Source organism: Micropterus salmoides, unplaced genomic scaffold (assembly GCF_014851395.1).
Source record: "Micropterus salmoides isolate LMB-PRFRI ecotype aquatic unplaced genomic scaffold, ASM1485139v1 Ms_hic_scaffold_4013, whole genome shotgun sequence".
NCBI lineage: Eukaryota > Metazoa > Chordata > Actinopteri > Centrarchiformes > Centrarchidae > Micropterus > Micropterus salmoides.
The window spans coordinates 1-19,407 of NW_024043389.1; the positions used below are offsets into that span (position 1 = coordinate 1).

General features: G+C 40.3%; 1 protein-coding gene across 4 annotated transcripts; it reads right to left on the reverse strand.

Annotated features, from left to right (window-relative positions):
* Positions 1-578: 578 nt before the first annotated feature.
* LOC119887118 (tetraspanin-11-like) lies at positions 579-18,996 on the reverse strand. Of its 4 annotated transcripts, none has more exons than XM_038698042.1 (9): positions 18,843-18,996; positions 18,554-18,645; positions 16,164-16,292; positions 10,154-10,345; positions 6,368-6,442; positions 4,731-4,835; positions 3,201-3,359; positions 2,026-2,112; positions 579-1,083 (listed from the first exon to the last, which is right to left on the reverse strand). In XM_038698042.1, the coding sequence occupies exons 3-9, from the start codon at positions 16,248-16,250 to the stop codon at positions 1,006-1,008; spliced, it is 783 nt and encodes a 260-aa protein (XP_038553970.1). In that variant the 5' UTR covers positions 16,251-16,292; positions 18,554-18,645; positions 18,843-18,996; the 3' UTR covers positions 579-1,005. The 4 variants fall into 4 exon arrangements, with proteins under 4 accessions (XP_038553970.1, XP_038553971.1, XP_038553968.1 ...); XM_038698040.1 differs by having other exon boundaries at positions 581-1,083; positions 16,164-16,271; XM_038698043.1 differs by lacking the exon at positions 18,843-18,996 and having other exon boundaries at positions 18,554-18,730.
* Between the last annotated feature and the right edge of the window lie 411 nt (positions 18,997-19,407).

Here is a 19,407-nt window from a genome sequence, read left to right on the forward strand (position 1 = left end):
TCCTTCTCCACCACTGCTACATTTTGGCTCAGAGAACCATGACGAGAGGAAAAGGAGAAAAAAACTGCTCATCTGCTTTTCTACCTTCTTGAAGCCTAATTTCAGAAGACTGATTGGGTAGTGGGAAAAAAAAACAATGTATTTTCAATTGGATGGCAGATGTCTTAAAATTGTAAATGTGGGCACCCCAAACAGAAATCCAGTGAATCACTATTCTTTGAATCACTTCACTATATTATGCAAGTAACTATAGCAACAACATTAATGCTTTTCCCGAATAATAATGTATTAGGAGATGTCAGAATAAATACATTTAAAAAAAAGAAAAGTGTATCTTCTGCCAATTTCAGTAATAAAAAAAAAAAAAAAAAAAACTATCAACGATGGTAACCTGCTACCAACATTTCTGAATATCAGAGAAAAATAGCATTAGCTATAAACTGCATACCAAATCTTAGTATTATATTTTACTACAAAAATATAGTGAAGCCTAATGTTACAGTTTGAATTTAAAATAAAGGAATAATATTAATAATTAAAATAAACTGCCATTGTGGATATAAATAAAACCCTGCTATACTGTATTCACTTTCAAGTCAGCACAGGTACTTTATAGACTGAGTCACTACTGTACAAAAGATACAAAACATGTCTCTTGTATACAACATCATAGTGCAGAAGCAGCATTAATCAAGCCATTCAAAGGATGTGTTTGACCTTTATCACATTTTCAGCAGCCATAACAGCCCATTAGCACAACATGCAGAGCGACAATCTGCAATATACTGCCAAAGCCAGGCAGCTGCATGCTTCACACTCAGCAAATAAAATCAAGTAAGATTATAAATGTCTCCATTTAGCATACACGGAGCCCAAAGATTTCACATTTAACACAGAGCGGACAGACACACAAGCACAAACATGCAGTAAGATATCCAATTTCCACAATACCCTCCAACCTCAAATCTCCAGTTGATTAAACCACAAAGACGCTGTTGAACTAAATCACAATGCACCGAAGTCGTCTTCCTCTTCTTTATAGAGCAGATAGATAAAGCAGGCTGTCAAGACTGCACCGGCCAGCTACAGTGACACCACACACACGCACATAAAGACATACAGTACAATTCACCATAGACAGGTTAGTGTCTAGTCTGAATTAACACAGCAAATCTACATTTCATTCAGTCTGACGGTGACAAGAGACAGGAAAGTACACCGACATTAAGACAAACCAGAACAACTGACAAAGAAAAGAAATACAAGGCTAATGTAAAAATGAAGGCAAACATGTGCTTGGATTGAAAAGTGTTAAATTACAAACTAAGCAGGCTGACCTAGCACTTTGGATTGTACATTAGTGGATAATAATCAGCACCTGATCTTCTATATGTTTAGCATAACACTTTCAGATTACTTTGAGTTGGAAAAAAACATGTCAACTGCTTTGATTATTACAATATAGAACGTCTGGTCTTCTGTCAGCAGGTTGTCTGGCTTTATTCTCAGATGCCATGTGCCTAATGAAAAATGTTGCCTGAACAGTATGTCAAATGGTGGGCATTAAAGGACTTATCAAGTTTACAAAAATTACTGGGAAGAATCAATGCAGGTTTGTTTGGTCTCAAGTTCTCTTAAGTTGATTTACAAAGGGATAGTGAAGAGCTGTAAGAGTACTGTCAGCCCTGCACTGAATTGTAAGTCTGTGATCCATCTCAGATGAGAGAAATCAAATAACAGGGGGAACAACAAAACAGATAATGACTGAGACGGTGAGATGAAATGAAGTGTCCATTTAGAGGTTGTTGACCTGCGATGGTACATTTTCAATAACGGAAAGATAAAACTCATCTGTCTGGGTTCGGTACAATTTGATTCAACAAAATGCTTTTTCACATAAATGTAAAAGCAGCAGCTCTAGTTTTGATAAAATAATATCTGGACTTATATAAAGTACAGTTTACTCAAGATGAAGTATTCTGCTTCTTCAACAACTATCTGGAGCACACATCATATTTCACTAACCTGCAGACAAGCCACTCCTATTCCCACAGCACCAATGACCAACAGGTGGTCAGCCAGAAACTGCTCCAGCTTGGTGATGCAACCACCCTGCAGAGTCAAAAGCCTGAAAGTTAAAAGTCATGTAATAAACAATATATAGGACAGGGCAATAAAACAACAATGATAATTATTGCTATATAGTTTTACTCAGTAACAATACAACAAATATTCAAAGTTTGTAATTTATTAATTTCAACCACGAACAAATTAGTACCGAATGTTTCTATTAAGATATTTATTTTTTATTGATAAGATAAAAGATATTTATCCACTGTTTGGCAAGTGTCATATTCTCACCATGAAGATTAGTTTAAAACCACAATTAACCATCTGGTTTCTTCAACAAGCAAAAATCAGCCTTTAAACTTGAAAGAAATAATGATTTGACATTTATTTTGATAATTATCAATATCAAATGATATAAAATTTGTTATTGTGATGTAATTTTTGGCTATATCGCCCAGCCCTAACAATACATGTCATTGTACAGATAGCCACAGGCGCGCACTTTCCATGGCTAATATCCAACTGCAAAAAGAAAAACATCCTGCCAGGAATATGTGGGTTTATTAAAGTTGGTATAGTCCAGCTTTGCCTGAAGTCCATTTTCAGCCCACTTTTACCTATTTTCCCAGTGGACATGTTTTTGTTTTATTCTGAAGGTATTACGTTCACTGCTGTTTGCGGAGGTCAGGTGCGCAAAAAAAATATTTCAATCTCAAAATTTAAAATCGAATGTGTACCCAATGATCGAATATTTGAATACTCGGGTACAGCCCTAGAAAGTATATCTTCACGTTTATGCCTTTGCACATGATGCAGGCAGTGTACCATGAGCGCAGAGAAGGGAACTAAAGGGTTTGACAGAAAAAGGTGGAAAAGCTTCACCTAAGCAGCACAGATAAGCATTCAAAAGCTCATCTTTTATTCATTTCTAGAAAGCTCATTTTATCAGAGAAAACTTTGAAAGTACTGTGTTTTCTATGTTTCTGTCACTATTTTAGTTCAACAAGGGAAATATCAGGACATGGGAACATCCCAAAAGTACTCATGATATTGTCTAATGTCGGCAAGCAATGTTCAGTGAACATTATCATTTAGCATTTCTATTTCCTAGCGACGTGTAGTGCACTGACCTCCACCTTGTAGATGTTGGAGGGGTGGTCTCTCTTGCCACAATAAAGGGTAACTGTCTTACAGCAGCTGTCGGGCACCAGCCTGCCTTCTGCCACCTTTGATGAAATGTATGCACTCACCATCCAATCATGGGAGTTGTTGCTGCCACAGCACTTGAACTGGAGAGGCAGAAAGAGGAAAGCAAAGGTTTGTTTCATGAGGTCACACACTGTTAGAAAAGCACAAATCCCTCTTTTTTCATAATAGCTAAGCTACTGCAACGTTTAACTCAGATTCATGTATTTGGCTCAAACAACTTCCTCAAATCAGTATTCTGTAAACTTTGACATTCTTGTAACTGAAGGGAGTGGCGTTCCTTCATCTCTGAGATAATTAATTTAGCTTTTTTGGAACAATGTGTTCAGCAAACCATAATGGATAACACAGAGGTATGACCAAATTCTTCAACTGAATTTCAGCATAATTTAAAGCTACTTCACATATGGTAGCTGCAGACTAAGTCATGGAATACGTCTTTATAACAAAGTGTGACTATACTTGACCATGATTACTGAAGGAAGGTGTAGCACAGAGGTCGGCAAATAAGTGTGGCATCGGGCCAAATATTTTTCAAGCCACTATATGGCGGGCCAGAACAAAGTCTAATTATTTCAAATCCTCTTATACTCATGTTTAGCTCACTAGGTACTGTGTGGGACTCCTGTTAGGAAGATTGGAAGATCAATTCCAATTAACTGCGTATATTTTTCTCCCCTTATTACTTGATTATAAGGACACTTTTGCACACGCTCACAATAAGGCACTGCTACAGTGTGTGTGCGCCCGGCATTTGATCCGCAGGAAATTCAGGGTGCGAACTATGGAGTAGGCAGGGGGACCTTAGCTCCCCCTTATAAGACATCAGCTCCCCTAAAAGCATGATTTGTGATATTTTGGGTCTCTTAAATATTGACAGCATGCTTTATTGACAATAATCTTATCATGGATCAAGCGGAGCGTCAGACTTCATCCCGCCAGAGGAAACAATCACTGACCGACCGCAGCAGTCCAGTCGCTCTGCGATCTCCTGTCCCTGTTCCGCCCACTCCCTCTCCGGTGCCGACAGGCTGTGAACGGTCCGCAATCGTTGGCTGGATGAATATTACGCATGATCCATGCACTATTGCAACTGAGGGCTCTCCGCAGCGCCACGCAACTTTCTACATTCTTAGGTGTGTCCTTCAGAACTCTTCAAAGTAAAATCTTTCAATAAACTCAGCATAAAGCATTGCTGCAATTAACATTCCCGCATTTTTATTTTGCAGCCACAATCACTTAAGAGGAAGTGATTGTGTGAGTAACTGTATCCGTCATGACCGATATCTATTTCAGCACCAGCCACTATCAATTTATTTATTTTTTTTTTCTGCTATCAAAGCAATCTGGCCGCAGGCCAGATATTATTGCTGGCAGGCCGGTTCTGGCCCACTGGTGTAGCATATAATCTTACATAAACCAAACACAGAGGTTTTTGTAAATGTAGTCCATACATCCTGTTGTAGTCTGTCCACAGCTAATGTGATGGCCTCCTTCCCTGGTTGAGCGTAGTTGTCTGTCATAGTCTGGTTGAGATGTTGCTTCAGCTCCTCACTCAGCTGGAAATGAGGAACACAGAAAGAGACAGCAGACACACACAGTGAAAAACAGTGTGCGTGTGACAAAGTAGGTGGGGTATTTATGGAAAATTTATTTTGTACCCACAAGCTGATTCATTTATTACACATGGAAGGACTACAAAGGTGAGAGTGTTGAAGTGATAAGCTTGACAAAAATGAAAGAGTGGGAGGATTAGGGCAAGACAGACCGGTGGAAACTCCCGCGCATCTGTGAGTGATGTGATTGAAAAGACAGATGAACACACTGCAAAAAATAGACTTGAAATACAGCCTTTTATGTGTGCATTTGCAAGCACGTGCGCACACACACACACACACAACACACACACACACGAGAGACAAGGAGGAAGAGAGAGAGCCCTTATCTTTAAAGTGATTCTATCCTGTGCTGAACCCTTTTCCGTTATAATAAATCTCAGAGCTTGGCCGCAGACAGCGTGGTGCTCTTTGTAGTCCTAGTTGACTGACAGGCAGATTTTTGTGAGATAGCAAGATCATGAGAACTGTGTGTTCGATAAACTCCAGACACCGAACATAACACTAAGTTTGCCTACGGGAGAACCACCCATCACTCTTGGCTAAATTCAAGACTGGTGTCTTTTCCACTGTCTGTTGTTCGGAGAGTGACCGTATGTGTGTGTGCGTGACACACTCTCTCCTTATGTGTCTATGTGCATCATCACTGCAATAACAATATTATAATAAATCAATATTGTACAGTGATATTTGATATTATTCTTAGCAGCAGTAGCACATGTTGTTGCTTAAAAATAAAATATATTGTATTCAAAGGTGTTTTTTACCCAGACATTTAAAAAACAGACCACATTTTAGAGCTGTAATCACAATACCGTGATACAGTGATATTTTTGTTTAAGATTATCATACTGTGAAAATCTCATACGGCCCATGCCTAAAGCACAATGTGAAATCGTAGCTATCCATCAGCAGCAGCCTCAGTGTGCATTAGGAAAAGCCATCAAAATCAACATGAGTCAGAAATGCTTGAGCCTTAAGATGCACAAAAGCAGAGCGAGCATCTAGTGGAGACTATACAAAGAAACAAACTGTCAACGGGGATTTTTCATAAATAAATAAGCATCTCTAATACATTCAAGGATAATTGGGTGAGGCAGGGTTGCCTCCAAATTATTTCCCTAGTTTCTGCTATCTTGACAATTAAGTATGTTTAAAAGTGTCTTCACTGGAGAGCTATAACTTGCCATTTTGCAGAAAGTGCTGTTTTAACGCACACTTAGATCAATGTAAATTAAATCGTTCTCTCAGAAAAACACCCTCACTGTCTTCATCCTATATTCTATCCTCTACATAAAACATGACAATATTTTACACAAGACACATCACAGTAGATTGGTCTGATCTTGGTCATCTGGCCTGAAACAGTAAGGTTTTTTACTCCTCCTTTCAGCGCAAAACCGAAGCATTCAAGCGACCCCTGGGACGTACAGTTAAATGCAGTGATAATCCTTCACTTAGTTATTTACACTTACCCTCTGGTAATAGACATAAGCCAGCACTCCAGCCACCAGTTCAATCAAGAAGATCACCAGCAGGCAGAAGAAATACTGTGGATGATAAAGACAGCAAGCCAGTTAGAGTAGTATGCTGAGGTAACTCATTTGAGAAAATTGCTCACACTGGTGGCGGCTCAATAAAAACTTCGATCAACTGCCATTGTGCTGCATCTGTCACTTCTAACAGATGGCACTGACGCACAATAGAAGACAACGCAAAACAATCTGACAGGCTGCAGAATCAGATTTCTCTCGAGCATCTTTTAAAGAGCTCTACATACTGCTGGAAACCAGCTCCATTATGGATCAAAATTAACTTAATTATAACAACATTCATGTATTCGTCAGGAAAACCAGTAATATAATGAATCAGACATCAGAATAGTCTAACTGAAAATCAATATCTCAGCAGCTAAAACGAAAAGAAAGAAAACACTGATTGCTCTAATTCTAAGCATCAACATTAATGATAAGCACTATACGTACTGAAATGTAGTTATGTAAACTGTGCAGCAAACAGACCCACCGCCCACACATTCAGAGCGCTCAGACAGAGAGTTGCAGATTGAGCAAGATCAAAACTCCAGCTTTCTCCAGCTAAAAGAAACACAAGCCCTTTTGACTGGTCATGAAATGGTTCATATACCACACACAAACATGGGCCATGCCACGTGATGCAGACACACACACACACACACACACAAAACTAATTAGGCCCACCTGTCAAAAAGTGGGACACAACAGTTCAGACAACCAATGCTGCGTGACACAGGGAACAAAGTGAAGGCAAACTACTGGTAAAAAAACAGTCAGTGATCTCAGTGAATTAACGTTCTCTTCTATTTTACAGTTATCACAGTAATTAAGTCATGCAGAAACACAGCCTGCTCTCTATCGCTTCGTCAGAAGATTTCAAAAGAATTGGTTTCTGTTGGCCTGCTGCGCACTCAGAATGCTACCTTCACCACTTCTTTACACACATACACACACACACGCTGAACTAATCTATAAATATCACATACATTTGATATTCAACTAAAATGCACCACAGACTAAATCCTCTACATATCTACCTCTTCACTCCTGCAAGCCTGTTTTTCTTTTCTATTGCTCCATCTATCAACCGTAGATAGATAGACCTATAAATAGTCCTGCGGCAGTGAATGTTCACCTCCCGCCTCCTTCTCTCCCACCGGGCCCTGTCTCTGTAAAATAATGAGGACTGTAAGGGTCCTGTCGAGGCCATTTGTCAGCATCCAGTGATGGAGTTCAGACCAGGAAGAGGATGGATGAGTTCCATGTTACGTTGTTGCGTAGCTGTTATGCAGTTCTGCAGAGAAAGCAAACCTTTGCTTATGTGGGTGAGCATCTAGTTTCTCTGAGCGGACATAAAATCTAGGACCACTAACAAGTAGCCTGGACCATCAGCATTGTTGCCCTCGTGATCACTGAAGTTGCACTTTTGAGAGAACATGGCTGCAGCATTTTCAACATTTGCTATTTAACATAACCTTTCTATATCGAGTGTTTGAAAAATGTTTCCCTCCAATGTGATGAAGTCCAAGTGTGCCTTGAATTAAGCTTTTATGAGCGGTCCGACTCTGAAGACCCCTTCAGTCCATGAGTGGTAGTTTGTTTTACAGTATCTTAGCCATTTTGTATCCAGTGCATTCACACTGCAAAAGTGACAACATTCTGTAGACTACAAGCTTTCCCGAAGCATAACAAATCTGCTTGATTTCTGAATGATAAGGTAGTACGTTAATTTCTTATATACTAAATAAAGGAAAATTTTACTACAAACAACTGTACATAGTGCGCTATACAGCATTAGTAAGCAGTATGGAATTGAGACAGAGAAAATGAATGGAATTTTTTTAATTTTGCCAACTGCAAAAGCAATATGGCAATGAAACTAAAGCTGATTTTAACCCCAAATTGGTCACCTGCAACTCATTTTAGAGTTGGACAAAATTTTTATCAGATCCCTTCACTACACCTGATCAATCACCGATCTAGATCTCGTAAGATCGGATTCCGGCATGCCAGAAATTCTGGTAAACTCTAATCTGCACTGTCAATGGACAAAATAGACAAAGGGGTTAAATCGCACCATGTCTGCCCAGCTTAACAGATGATGAAATTGTTTGTTTCACCAGTAGAGGTAAATGTGATAACGCACATCTTCTGTGATATGATATTCAGTCGTCAGTAGGCTTGGGCGGTATTTAATTTTTCATATCTTCCTGACATTTCACCAGGGTATATACACAGTATATTAAGGTATTTGTGTAAAAAAGCGGGGGGTGGGGGAGTGACACACATGCTAACTGTCTGGATAGAAACAGTAGTGAGAGCTGAAGGGCTTATACACGCTGTACAGTGCCAGAAACAGAGATGAATATAATACATAGAAATATGGGAAATCAGGAGAATTGTAAAACCGGGAGAGGGCAATGAAAAACAGGAGTCTTCCGTCTTGCTGGGTACAGATAGGGAATAAGCGCCTTCTTCCATAGATTCGTCCGTGTTAGCTGGTGCACCTTTATCATCTGGACTAACCACAGAAGCAGGGGCTTTTTTCTTGTTTACTAGTCCTGTAACGTTACCCTACCACCACTCACAATCGCTGGCGATTCGCTCCTTTTTGTGTACGTAGTGAGTGTGTGGCTGAGAACAGGGCTGTCGCAATAACCGCAAAATTGAAATACCTAGTGGTCAAGCCTACCGCGGAGGATGGCAAGCGCTGTAACAACCACAATGTTCATACTTTACACTTCAGGGTGTGTTAAATTAATACATTAGTGCTTAAAAAGTTCCACAAACAAGCTCTGTAACGGTTCAAGGACAGATTGCCATGGGCTGTACGTAACCCATCTTCAAACTTTGAAGCTGTAAGTGTTGCCGTGTCTTGTGTTGTTTAACTGTTCATTTTAAAGGTTAGCTAATTTGAAGCTCACAATCTAACGAGGGTAGTGTGTTGTAAGCCTGCCCTTTGTTTTTCATGTTGCTTTCTGTGGAAATTTAGTTATAACGTTACTACAGCGCAGTGGTTAGTTGTGGACAGCCATTCTGCTCTACACAGGCGCGCGCATAAGTTTAGCAGTAAAGGTGCAGAGTAGGTTACAGTTCGTCAGCGAATAAAGGCTGCAGCTGAAGCTCCCGTGTGTGAAGTGAAGAGGAGCTGTTGCATTGTAGATGATGTCAGGCAGTTTCATGTAGTTTCACCCGCCACAATACATTAGCTCAATACAGCATCTTTGTATCAGAAAGAGAAGCAACTGTATTTTTGACGGTATTGAAAATCATACCAAGGGTATTTCTAAATATCCTGCTATACTGTAATACCGCGATACCACCCAAACCTACTCCACAGCATAGATTGCTCTTGACCAGCGGACATTTAAGTTGGTTTAGTTTCACTCGCATACAATGAATAGCCTCCCAGTAAAACTGCAGTCCTGCTGGCAACTTTTCATTTACAGCACAGCTACTTACTCAAGGGTATTTTAGTGGTTTTCGGTCCGGAGAAAAGCACCATTCTTTGTATTTGTAATGACCGCACTGAAATTGTTACCTGTAAAAGCAAATATGTGTTCAAACAATATTTTTGTAAAAGCATCCAATAATTCGAAGATTTTAAATAAGCACTCCAGCAAATCTGTTAAAATTCACATTGCTTCATCACATACATAAACTCTACCGTCTACCACACACCTTTATATGAAAACACAAAGGCAGGAACCCCCTCCCCCGTCTCACCATGGATAGACAGCTTCTCTGCTCCCGGATGACAGCACAACAGCCCAAGAAGCCCGTAACCACCACCAGGCTGCCGGCCAGGATGAGGATATACGCTGATACAGCAAAAGTGCTGGAGGCCAGCAGGCTCAAGTAGTCACTCTTCTCCACCAGTGTCCAGACTCCTACACCCAAAACAGCTGCTCCACCCACCTGGATGAGAGAGGGAGAGGGAGAAAAGAGGTGGTGGTGTAAAAAGATATTAGAGTATAAAAGTAAAGAAAGAGATACGATAAAACTGATAAGGGTGCAGCAAAAGGTTCCAGAGAAGAAAAACAGATAAAAAGGCATAATAAAAGCACGGTATGAGTCAAAAATGGAGAAAGAGGAGATCCGGATGACTTGAACAGAGAAATTAAATACTGTGGAAACATAGAGTGTGTCATATCAATTCAATCTTAAACAAAGACAAATAAAAAATTAAAGCTGCAAGCAGCGTTGGGCGGGCCCTCGCACTAGTAGCGCGTCCGCGCGTGAGCCGGCCGAGTTGCATATTCTGGAGCTCTGCCGGTGCGGCTGTGAATTTCCTACGCGGTTATGACGCCGCATGAATGTGCTATATGTCACTTCCTGTGTCCCCTATGTGGAGCTACATAGCACTTGCCGCTATGAATATAAATCGGTATTGACGTGTAGATGTCTGCGGGGTGGGAGAGTTATCAAGCACGTAAAGTTTGTTTCAGATGTGAGCATGTACACTGAACAATAATGTACCCAAACATAAAATAAATTCCTTTTATATTTCCCTGCCTTGTTGTTTATGTGTACATACAGAGGAAGAATGTGAGAACAGCACACATTACATCGTTACCGTGTGTTAGAGCATGGGAGACAGTGGATACTTTTAATACAGCCCACACCCCTATACTGTGTAACTATAACAAGTAGAGAACAGAAGAAAAAGATGTTCTTTCTTTACAACTGTCTGCATAGCTTATTCATATTGTGTAATGAATGAAATAAATAGGCCTACTAGGCTCCTCTCTACTTTGACATTTAAGATTAGCTTGTTTGATCCACCTTCATACACATGTGACATTACTGTACAACTTGAGAAAGGTGAGTGTTTTCTGCTCTAGCCTGCCTAAAAGAAAAGCGTTTTGGGGATTAAATGGACTTTATTAGCTGCTGCAGTGCAGGATGAACTCAGAATAGACCCATTTCTCACCTTATTATTCTAAATCATGCAACGAAGAAGAAGAAATGCATAAGAAATCCTGGGACAAAATCTGTCCACAAATACTGTACAGCATGTAGTCTGATGATCAAGACTTGTGTCATAGCTGACTTGGGCAGTGAAATGTTTTTTTAATTCATGTGGTCATAGTTGTCCACAACTCAAATCAGAATAGAAGAAATGTTTTATACCACCTCAAGAAGGCTTCCTATCAGAAAGGTAGGAAGGTATTTCAAATGTACAACTGCAGTACTTAAATCTAAGTAAAGTAATTTCCCTGACATTTTTGTGTTACTTTACTTTTAATAGACCCATGTAAGAGGTTTATACTTCCTGTGAGTATAATCCAATCAATCTTATTTTCATACTGTATATCCGTTGTGTAATTTGATAAATTGTGTTGTATGTCGTGCTCGCATCTCAGAGAAGACTCTGACTGCAACATGCGTCTTTGTAAAGAGAGAAACGGACATAAAAAGTCTCTAACTCTGCCTGTCAGCTCGCTCTGCTCCGTTAAAACTGAATTTACCATACAGAATTGAATACGAGTGCACTCCAGATTTAGCTGCAGCCAGCTGACCGTGTGCTTCTCCCTATACCGCAGTTCTGTGTCCATGCATGCAGCAAACTGAAAGCACTGTCTGTCGGTGCTTCTACGTGAAAGAGAAGGAAGACATTGCTGGTAGTATTGTCTTCAGAGTTGTTAAACACCTCAGCGCACTGAAGGAAGCCATCTGACTGTGTGAGGGGCAAGATCGTTGATGTCTGCAGGCAGAGTAGGAGCTCTCCTGTCTGACTGGTCCACCAATAGCAGAGAAGATGACCCCTTGAGACACAGCCCTCCTCATTTGCATAATGAGGCAGAAATGCATACAAAATTTAAGACAGGCAGAAATAATACCATGGGTGAAAATAAATAAGGTAAATAAATACAAAGGAAGAATAAAACAGACAAAAATATTAAAACACACACATAAATAAATACATTAAAAAATTAGTAATAAATAAAGTTGAATAAACAATAAGGTAATTATAACAAGGTGAATAAGTAAAGGCACTAATTAAAATATATACATTTATGTCTCCTTGTATAATTTAATTACTACCTACATTTATTTATTTACTTAATTTTTTTGTGTATTTAATTGGATGCTTATTTATTTATTGAGCATTTATTTATTTCTGTATTTATTTCTGACTGTGTCAGGATCGGTCCTCCATAGCGGGGTGGGAGAGTTATCAAGCACGTAAAGTTTGGTTCAGATGTGAGCATGTACACTGAAGTTACAACAACTTCCTGTGTCATGGCGAAGACTTGATCTCTGACGCCACGCCACGGACACACCCATTGACGAAAACTCGCAATAGCACAACTTTTCATCTTCAATGCCTTTAGAAGGCACAGCACAATTTGAAGTCGGTCGGACTAAATCCCTAGGAGGAGTTCGTTAAAGTACGAAGTGTGTAAATCATCCAAAATTTGACGTAAAATTCAAAATGGCCGACTTCCTGTTGATTTTAGGGCATCGCTCCAAGAGGCTTTTTTGTGCGTCTGGACAAGATACACGTACCACAGAAAATTCGTGCACGTAGGTAAAACGTGCGGCGGGGCTGCTTCATTAAAAGTCACTTCCTGTTGCCAGCAGGTGGCGCTATGACTGTCTGTGAATGTCAGCATGTACATGTGTTCAGGGCGGGACTCTCATCCTACATGTACAGTTTGGTCCAGATGTGAGCATGTACACTGAAGTTACGACAACTTCCGTGTCATGGCAAAGAGCTGATCTTTGACGCCACGCCACGGACACGCCCATTGACGAAAACTTGCAAATAGCACAACTTTCATCTTCAATGCCTTTAGAAGGCACAGCACAAATTTGAGGTCGGTCGGACTAAATCCCTAGGAGGAGTTCGTTAAAGTACGAAGTGTGTAAATCATCCAAAATTTGACGTAAAATTCAAAATGGCCGACTTCCTGTTGATTTTAGGGCATCGCTCCAAGAGGCTTTTTTGTGCGTCTGGACAAGATACACGTACCACAGAAAATTCGTGCACGTAGGTAAAACGTGCGGCGGGGGCTGCTTCGTTAAAAGTCACTTCCTGTTGCCAGCAGGTGGCGCTATGACTGTCTGTGAATGTCAGCATGTACATGTGTTCAGGGCGGGACTCTCATCCTACATGTACAGTTTGGTCCAGATGTGAGCATGTACACTGAAGTTACGACAACTTCCGTGTCATGGCGAAGAGCTGATCTTTGACGCCACGCCACGGACACGCCCATTGACGAAAACTTGCAAATAGCACAACTTTTCATCTTCAATGCCTTTAGAAGGCACAGCACAAATTTGAGGTCGGTCGGACTAAATCCCTAGGAGGAGTTCGTTAAAGTACGAAGTGTGTAAATCATCCAAAATTTGACGTAAAATTCAAAATGGCCGACTTCCTGTTGATTTTAGGCTATGGCTCCAAGAGGCTTTTTTGTGCGTCTGGACAAGATACACGTACCACAGAAAATTCGTGCACATAGGTGAAACGTGCGGGGGGGCTGCTTCGTTAAAGGTCACTTTCTGTTGCCAGCAGGTGGCGCTATGACTGTGGGTGAATGTCGGCATGTACATGTGTTCAGGGCGGGACTCTCTCCAGATGTACAGTTTGGTCCAGATGTGAGCATGTACACTGAAGTTACAACAACTTCCTGTTTCATTGCGAATCATCGACGCCACGGACACGCCCATTGACGAAAACGCGCAAATAGCACAACTTTTCATCGTCAATGCCTTTAGAAGGCACAGCAGAAATTTGACGTCGATCCGACTAAATCCCTAGGAGGAGTTCGTTAAAGTACGAAGTATGTAAATCATCCAAAAATGGCCATAAAATTCAAAATGGCCGACTTCCTGTTGACTTTAGGCTATGGGTTCTTGAGGCTTTTTTGTGCGTCTTGATACGATACATGTCCCCAGAAAATTTCGTACATGTAGGTTGAACGTGAACGAGGGGCTAATCATTTCCAATTTTCAAGGTGGCGCTAGCGAGTCATTTTGCCACGCCCATGTGCGAAACTTGTAGAATACGAAATTTTTCACCGGTTCTGACATGTTTGCAAATTTTGGTGAGTTTTCGAGTATGTTTAGGCCATGTCATTTGGGCCTACTTTGCAGAAAAAAAAAAAAAAAATATATATATCCGAGCAGATTCAATAGGGACCTCGCACGGTCGTGCTCGGGCCCTAAAAACACAAACTATAGCACTTTAGAGAGCACGAAGTGAGAAATAGGAAGCGAGTTCAATGCTGTTAGAGGATTTAAAAAAAAAAAAAAAAAGGTACACCAGTCAGAGGGAAAGGAACATAAATAGGGTAAGGAAAAAAAGAGAGGAAATAGAAAGAATAACGAAAGAAAGAAGTGGCAAAGGCATAAAGAGCTATAGGAGGAGCAGGACTTCAGAGGTCAAGTCATGGTATAATGAGCACTTCCTCACAAACAATCCTGGATAACAGACCAAGGGGCGGTGCCCAGATCTGTTCCTCTCATCAGTTTCAGGCGCACGGATAGGAAATGCCACAGAGAGTCTCTCACCTTCATCCTCCCATTCCATTTCCGTCAAAATCAAGATCCACAAACTCACAACAACGCATGCCCAGTCAAGTAGGCACTACTTGAATACATGCAGGGCCCAGAGGGAGGTGGCCCTTGCCAAACTAGAGCACATTTAGGAACAAGTAAGATAACCTAAGGTCCGTTGAATTATAATAAATTCACATGTCTTTAAAAGGTAAGTAAACTGACATGGCTTGGGTTAGGTTTGGGGTTCAATAACAGTTTATCAAATCCCAATCCTGTATCTAAACCACTTATTGAATACAAATCCTCTGAAACTCCTTACAGAATATATTTAGAGGGGATGCATTATACCAATATGCTGCATCCATATCAAAGTAGATACACTTGATATTTAGCAAGACGATGACTAGCTAAGTTTTGTATTTTACTCTTGCTCAGGCTATGAAAAGCCAGCCATGTCCTGACAAATTATGTACTGGCCCCATGACTGATGCATGTTCTAATGGTGCAGTGGTGGACAAAAATAGAGAAGACTAACAAAGTGACAATGTGTTGCCTCAAAAGATGAGTTTTAAAGGTGGTGACAGGGTTACATTAACCCAAGCCTGAAGATAGAGCCTGATCCCTTTTTCTCTCTTTAACCTCTCCCACACACAGATCCGTCTCTGTCTCTCTGTCTACAGACAATATTCTCTTTGCATCAGATTTTGAAAATGTTCCAAAGTAACCCCAGACAATCTGCACTGTAGCTGCAAGGGCATATACACTTTAAGCAGGGAATTGCAGTATCATAAAGTGTGGTGCCGGAGAGGGAGAGCAGGTTTGACACTGTTCCCCATCATACACTGACAAGCCCTAAATAATCTATGACTCACTTTGGGCCGAGTCCATAGCTCAGCCATTTCAGAATCAGAACCCTCATTGATCCTCTTCCTGTTTCTACATGGCTCCGTCCTTTTAATGTCTCTCTGCCTGCAGTTTTAAAGGAACGTTGAAGCAGTTTTACTGTGTCTTATAGCACAATACAATGATTTCCCATTCATTAGCTCTAATTACTCTGTATTTAAAAACATGACTTATTGATATCTACAGTCATTGTGAGAACTGTCGATATGACTGCAATGCACAGGCTTCCCATTTGGAGCTTAATGCTGTTTCAGCACCACGTTCCGAGGACATGCAAGGAAAAGAAGGATTAAAAAGTGTAACCATTGTTAAGGGTCTCACTTACCCAGAAGAGAAAGTTGAAAACAAAGAGCAGGTACTTGAGACACACCGTCAGCCAGTCCTCCTGGGCATCTTTATAAACCGCCGACATCTTCCTTCCTCCAGTTCAACTCTGAAAGTGCAGATTGTTTTCCTTCAATGCAAGGAAATATAAAATTTGACAACAAAATGTAATTACTCCATGCTTTCACACTAACAAAACTTTAACTGTCTTGATACTGCTCAGAAAAGATTTGTAGAAAAATACTGTCTCAGATGTGAGGGTTTGATGATACTTCTGACTGATGAACGATGAGCCTCACAGTTTACCGACTGACCACAATTTCCCCCTTCAAACCAAAATGTCAAGACACTAGCAAGACAAAACAATACACAAAAAAACAAATAAACGTGACAAATTAACCGTGAATCCCAAACAAATTAATAAACTGGCTGGTTACAAAATAGTCTAAAAATGTAAACAACACTGTCAAAAATTAAATTGCAAGTGTATATTGCTCATATGACCCCAAATGTAAATTCAGAATATAACTTAAGTACTTTCCTTCCGATAATACTCAAGTTGTGCTTCTGCAACCCAAATGCCATTGTCTTTATCTGACGGAAAGGAAAATGAAACATAATAAAAGGATAAAACAGCTAACACACAAACACCGACACTGGCTGACACTCATTGTCAGTATTTTTTTATGCTCTGCATAAAAATGTGTTTCACAGCAAGTGAGAGTAATCAAGAGTGATTCTGTTTGCCAAAGGGATACAGCTGCCTTTCAAATGACGCATCTAAAGCAACATCTCCGCAGTAATGTCAGGTAAACTTTCAGCATTTACAGTTTGCATGCTTTGTCGAAGTCATATATGCTACAAAATAAAAGTTACTCAGGCGTAGTTCTCACATTGGTACTCCTCCTAATTGCACACAACTCCCAGCTGATCACACAGTAGCATCAAGCAACAATCTGAAGGGGCCTCTGAGTATGACTGAAAACATTTCAATCATACTTACAAGCTAAACAAGCTCACATTTACACTCCAACTTCTACCACTATTTTCTCATTGAAACCCCTTGTGCTATACTTTTCTGTTTTATAAAGGTCTCCATCGGGGTACATTTGACTAGTTGCTAAGTGATGCAGTTTCCAAGTTCACACCATCACCTCCTTGTTCAATCCACATCTTTAAATTATTCATAGCACTGAATAGACCATAAACCTGAATCATTAATTGAGCACACAGTTTCTGTTCTGTAAATAAAAGGGCTATGGTGCGGGAAGCACTTAGACCCATAACATTGATCTACATAGTATCCTTCAGTGGAAAGACCTTAGTGAAGGTTTTGTGTTTGTTGACCAGGGAGTCATACACCAGTATGTCTAATAAGCGTTTGATTCTTTATGATACTTAAACAGGCCTAAACTTCAGAATAGTACATAAACAACCTACTTGTCTTGTTTAAAGGGTGGTTCATTTGGTTTTATTTGTCCAGGTTTTGAGATACTGATCTGCCTTCATACAGGTACACGACGGAAGTGAAAGGAGTTCCTTCAGGGTGTTCACAGCATTAAGATGTAATATTTTTTTACGTAAAGTTTCTGCCATTGCTCTGGATAATCCAGAGCCCAGTGTGAACCGTTTTCACATGGATGATTTCTTCAGGAAAAAGTAGGTCTAGTCACAATTATACTGTGCTTCTCAGTAAGTTCTGTGGTTTATTTAGAGAATTGGGGCACTGTTTCTGGAAAGACACTTTTTTTTCCAATGCTGTGAGCACCCCAAGAGAAATAATTGCCTCTTCACTCCTATTGCAATGGAGTGAAAGCAGAAACATCAAAGATGGACATCTCCAGACTTTTGGTACGAAAAAAACCCCTAAGCAATCTCCATGGCTAAATTGAGGTAAGTGAGAGGAAATGTTTGACTTGTAATTTGGGTGAACCTGCTCTCTAAACTTTTTATAAATTACTCCATACTTCTAGGATCACAAACCATGCAGATTAACAGCCAAATTGCTAGCATCTTGACTGCAGTGGACTAAAAACAAAAAAAAATGCATTAGAAAAATATAGGACTTCACACCAATATAGCCTTCAAGGTGACTAGGCTTGGTTACAGTGTAGTTCCCGCCCTTTCCTCACCTGATTAAGTCACCTGTGACCCCACTTTGCGCGAAACAAAGGTCACCACAAAGGCTAAACGTTTTATCTCTCTGTTAGGAAGCAAACAGTTTAACTTATACTGGCAGAGAAATGGCATGCTATTTTACAATTTGCTGTTTAATTATCTAGGCTAGTCAGGCACCCATTGTCAATGTGGTTAGTGATTTCACCAACAGCACTTAAACTAGAAAATGATGCGTTGAATGGCATCGTCAGTTAACAAGTTAGTTAACGTTACCTCGATACGTAAATGGTTTCTTCTTCCAGGGATGATATGCCCTGCCACGGAGAGTCCGGACTTTGACCACTGCAGGTGTCCTTACAAGCAGCCTATAAATAAAGTGAACATAGGTCCATTACGATTGAAGACTTATTTTCCTTTTTCAGGATGAGGGTGTAGGCTGGAGCATCCGGGGGGGGGGGGCATCCCTCCACCTACGTCGTTGAAGCGCAGGAGAAAGTTTAACCGATTTATCATGCCGTTATATCGGCAAACGTCTACATCTCATAGCCGAGAAAATACTTACCTACACAACGCTTAGTGAGGATTAAATATGCTCGTTTTGTTGCTAGTCCAGTCAAATCAGAGTGCACGACACTGCAGCAGTGAGCGTTTCGTCCGGTCAAGCTTGTTGCTTTCAGGCTGTCCGACAGCGGATGCTACCTTTGTGTGCAGCTCGTTCTTTCAAAGTTCATAAGCATTATAGGACTTTCTCAACTTAAAACGTCTCTGCTTTTACACGCTCCGTTTTCTCAGAAATAATAGCCTAACAGAGAGGAACAAAGTCACTAAGATCAAGCAACATTTTTGTGCTTCAGATGTGACACTGGTAATATTTTTCTTTAAATGTATTAGTCAAGGACCATGTACACATAATACACTGCCTGCTTTCTATCTGCAGTTCCATACGCAGGTAGACACAAATACTACAAAATACAATGAATAAAGTGTATCTACTGTAATCTACTGTAATTTGAAATACAAATTGAAATTACAGTAGGTTAACTACAATATTCAAAGAGTTCCAGTTTATGCATACACCCCAAACCATGTGAAATATAAACACTTGTCCCACACATGCACAATAACAT

Bases quoted from the DNA above. Each gene is read 5' to 3' on its own strand.
- LOC119887118 (XM_038698042.1), bottom strand. From the start codon at position 16,250: ATGTCGGCGGTTTATAAAGATGCCCAGGAGGACTGGCTGACGGTGTGT. The intron at 2,113-3,200 runs GTCAGTGCACTA...TTGACTCTGCAG, and splicing joins CCAACATCTACAAGGTGGAG to GGTGGTTGCATCACCAAGCT. The intron at 1,084-2,025 runs GTTAGTGAAATA...GTGTCACTGTAG, and splicing joins TAGGAGTGGCTTGTCTGCAG to CTGGCCGGTGCAGTCTTGAC.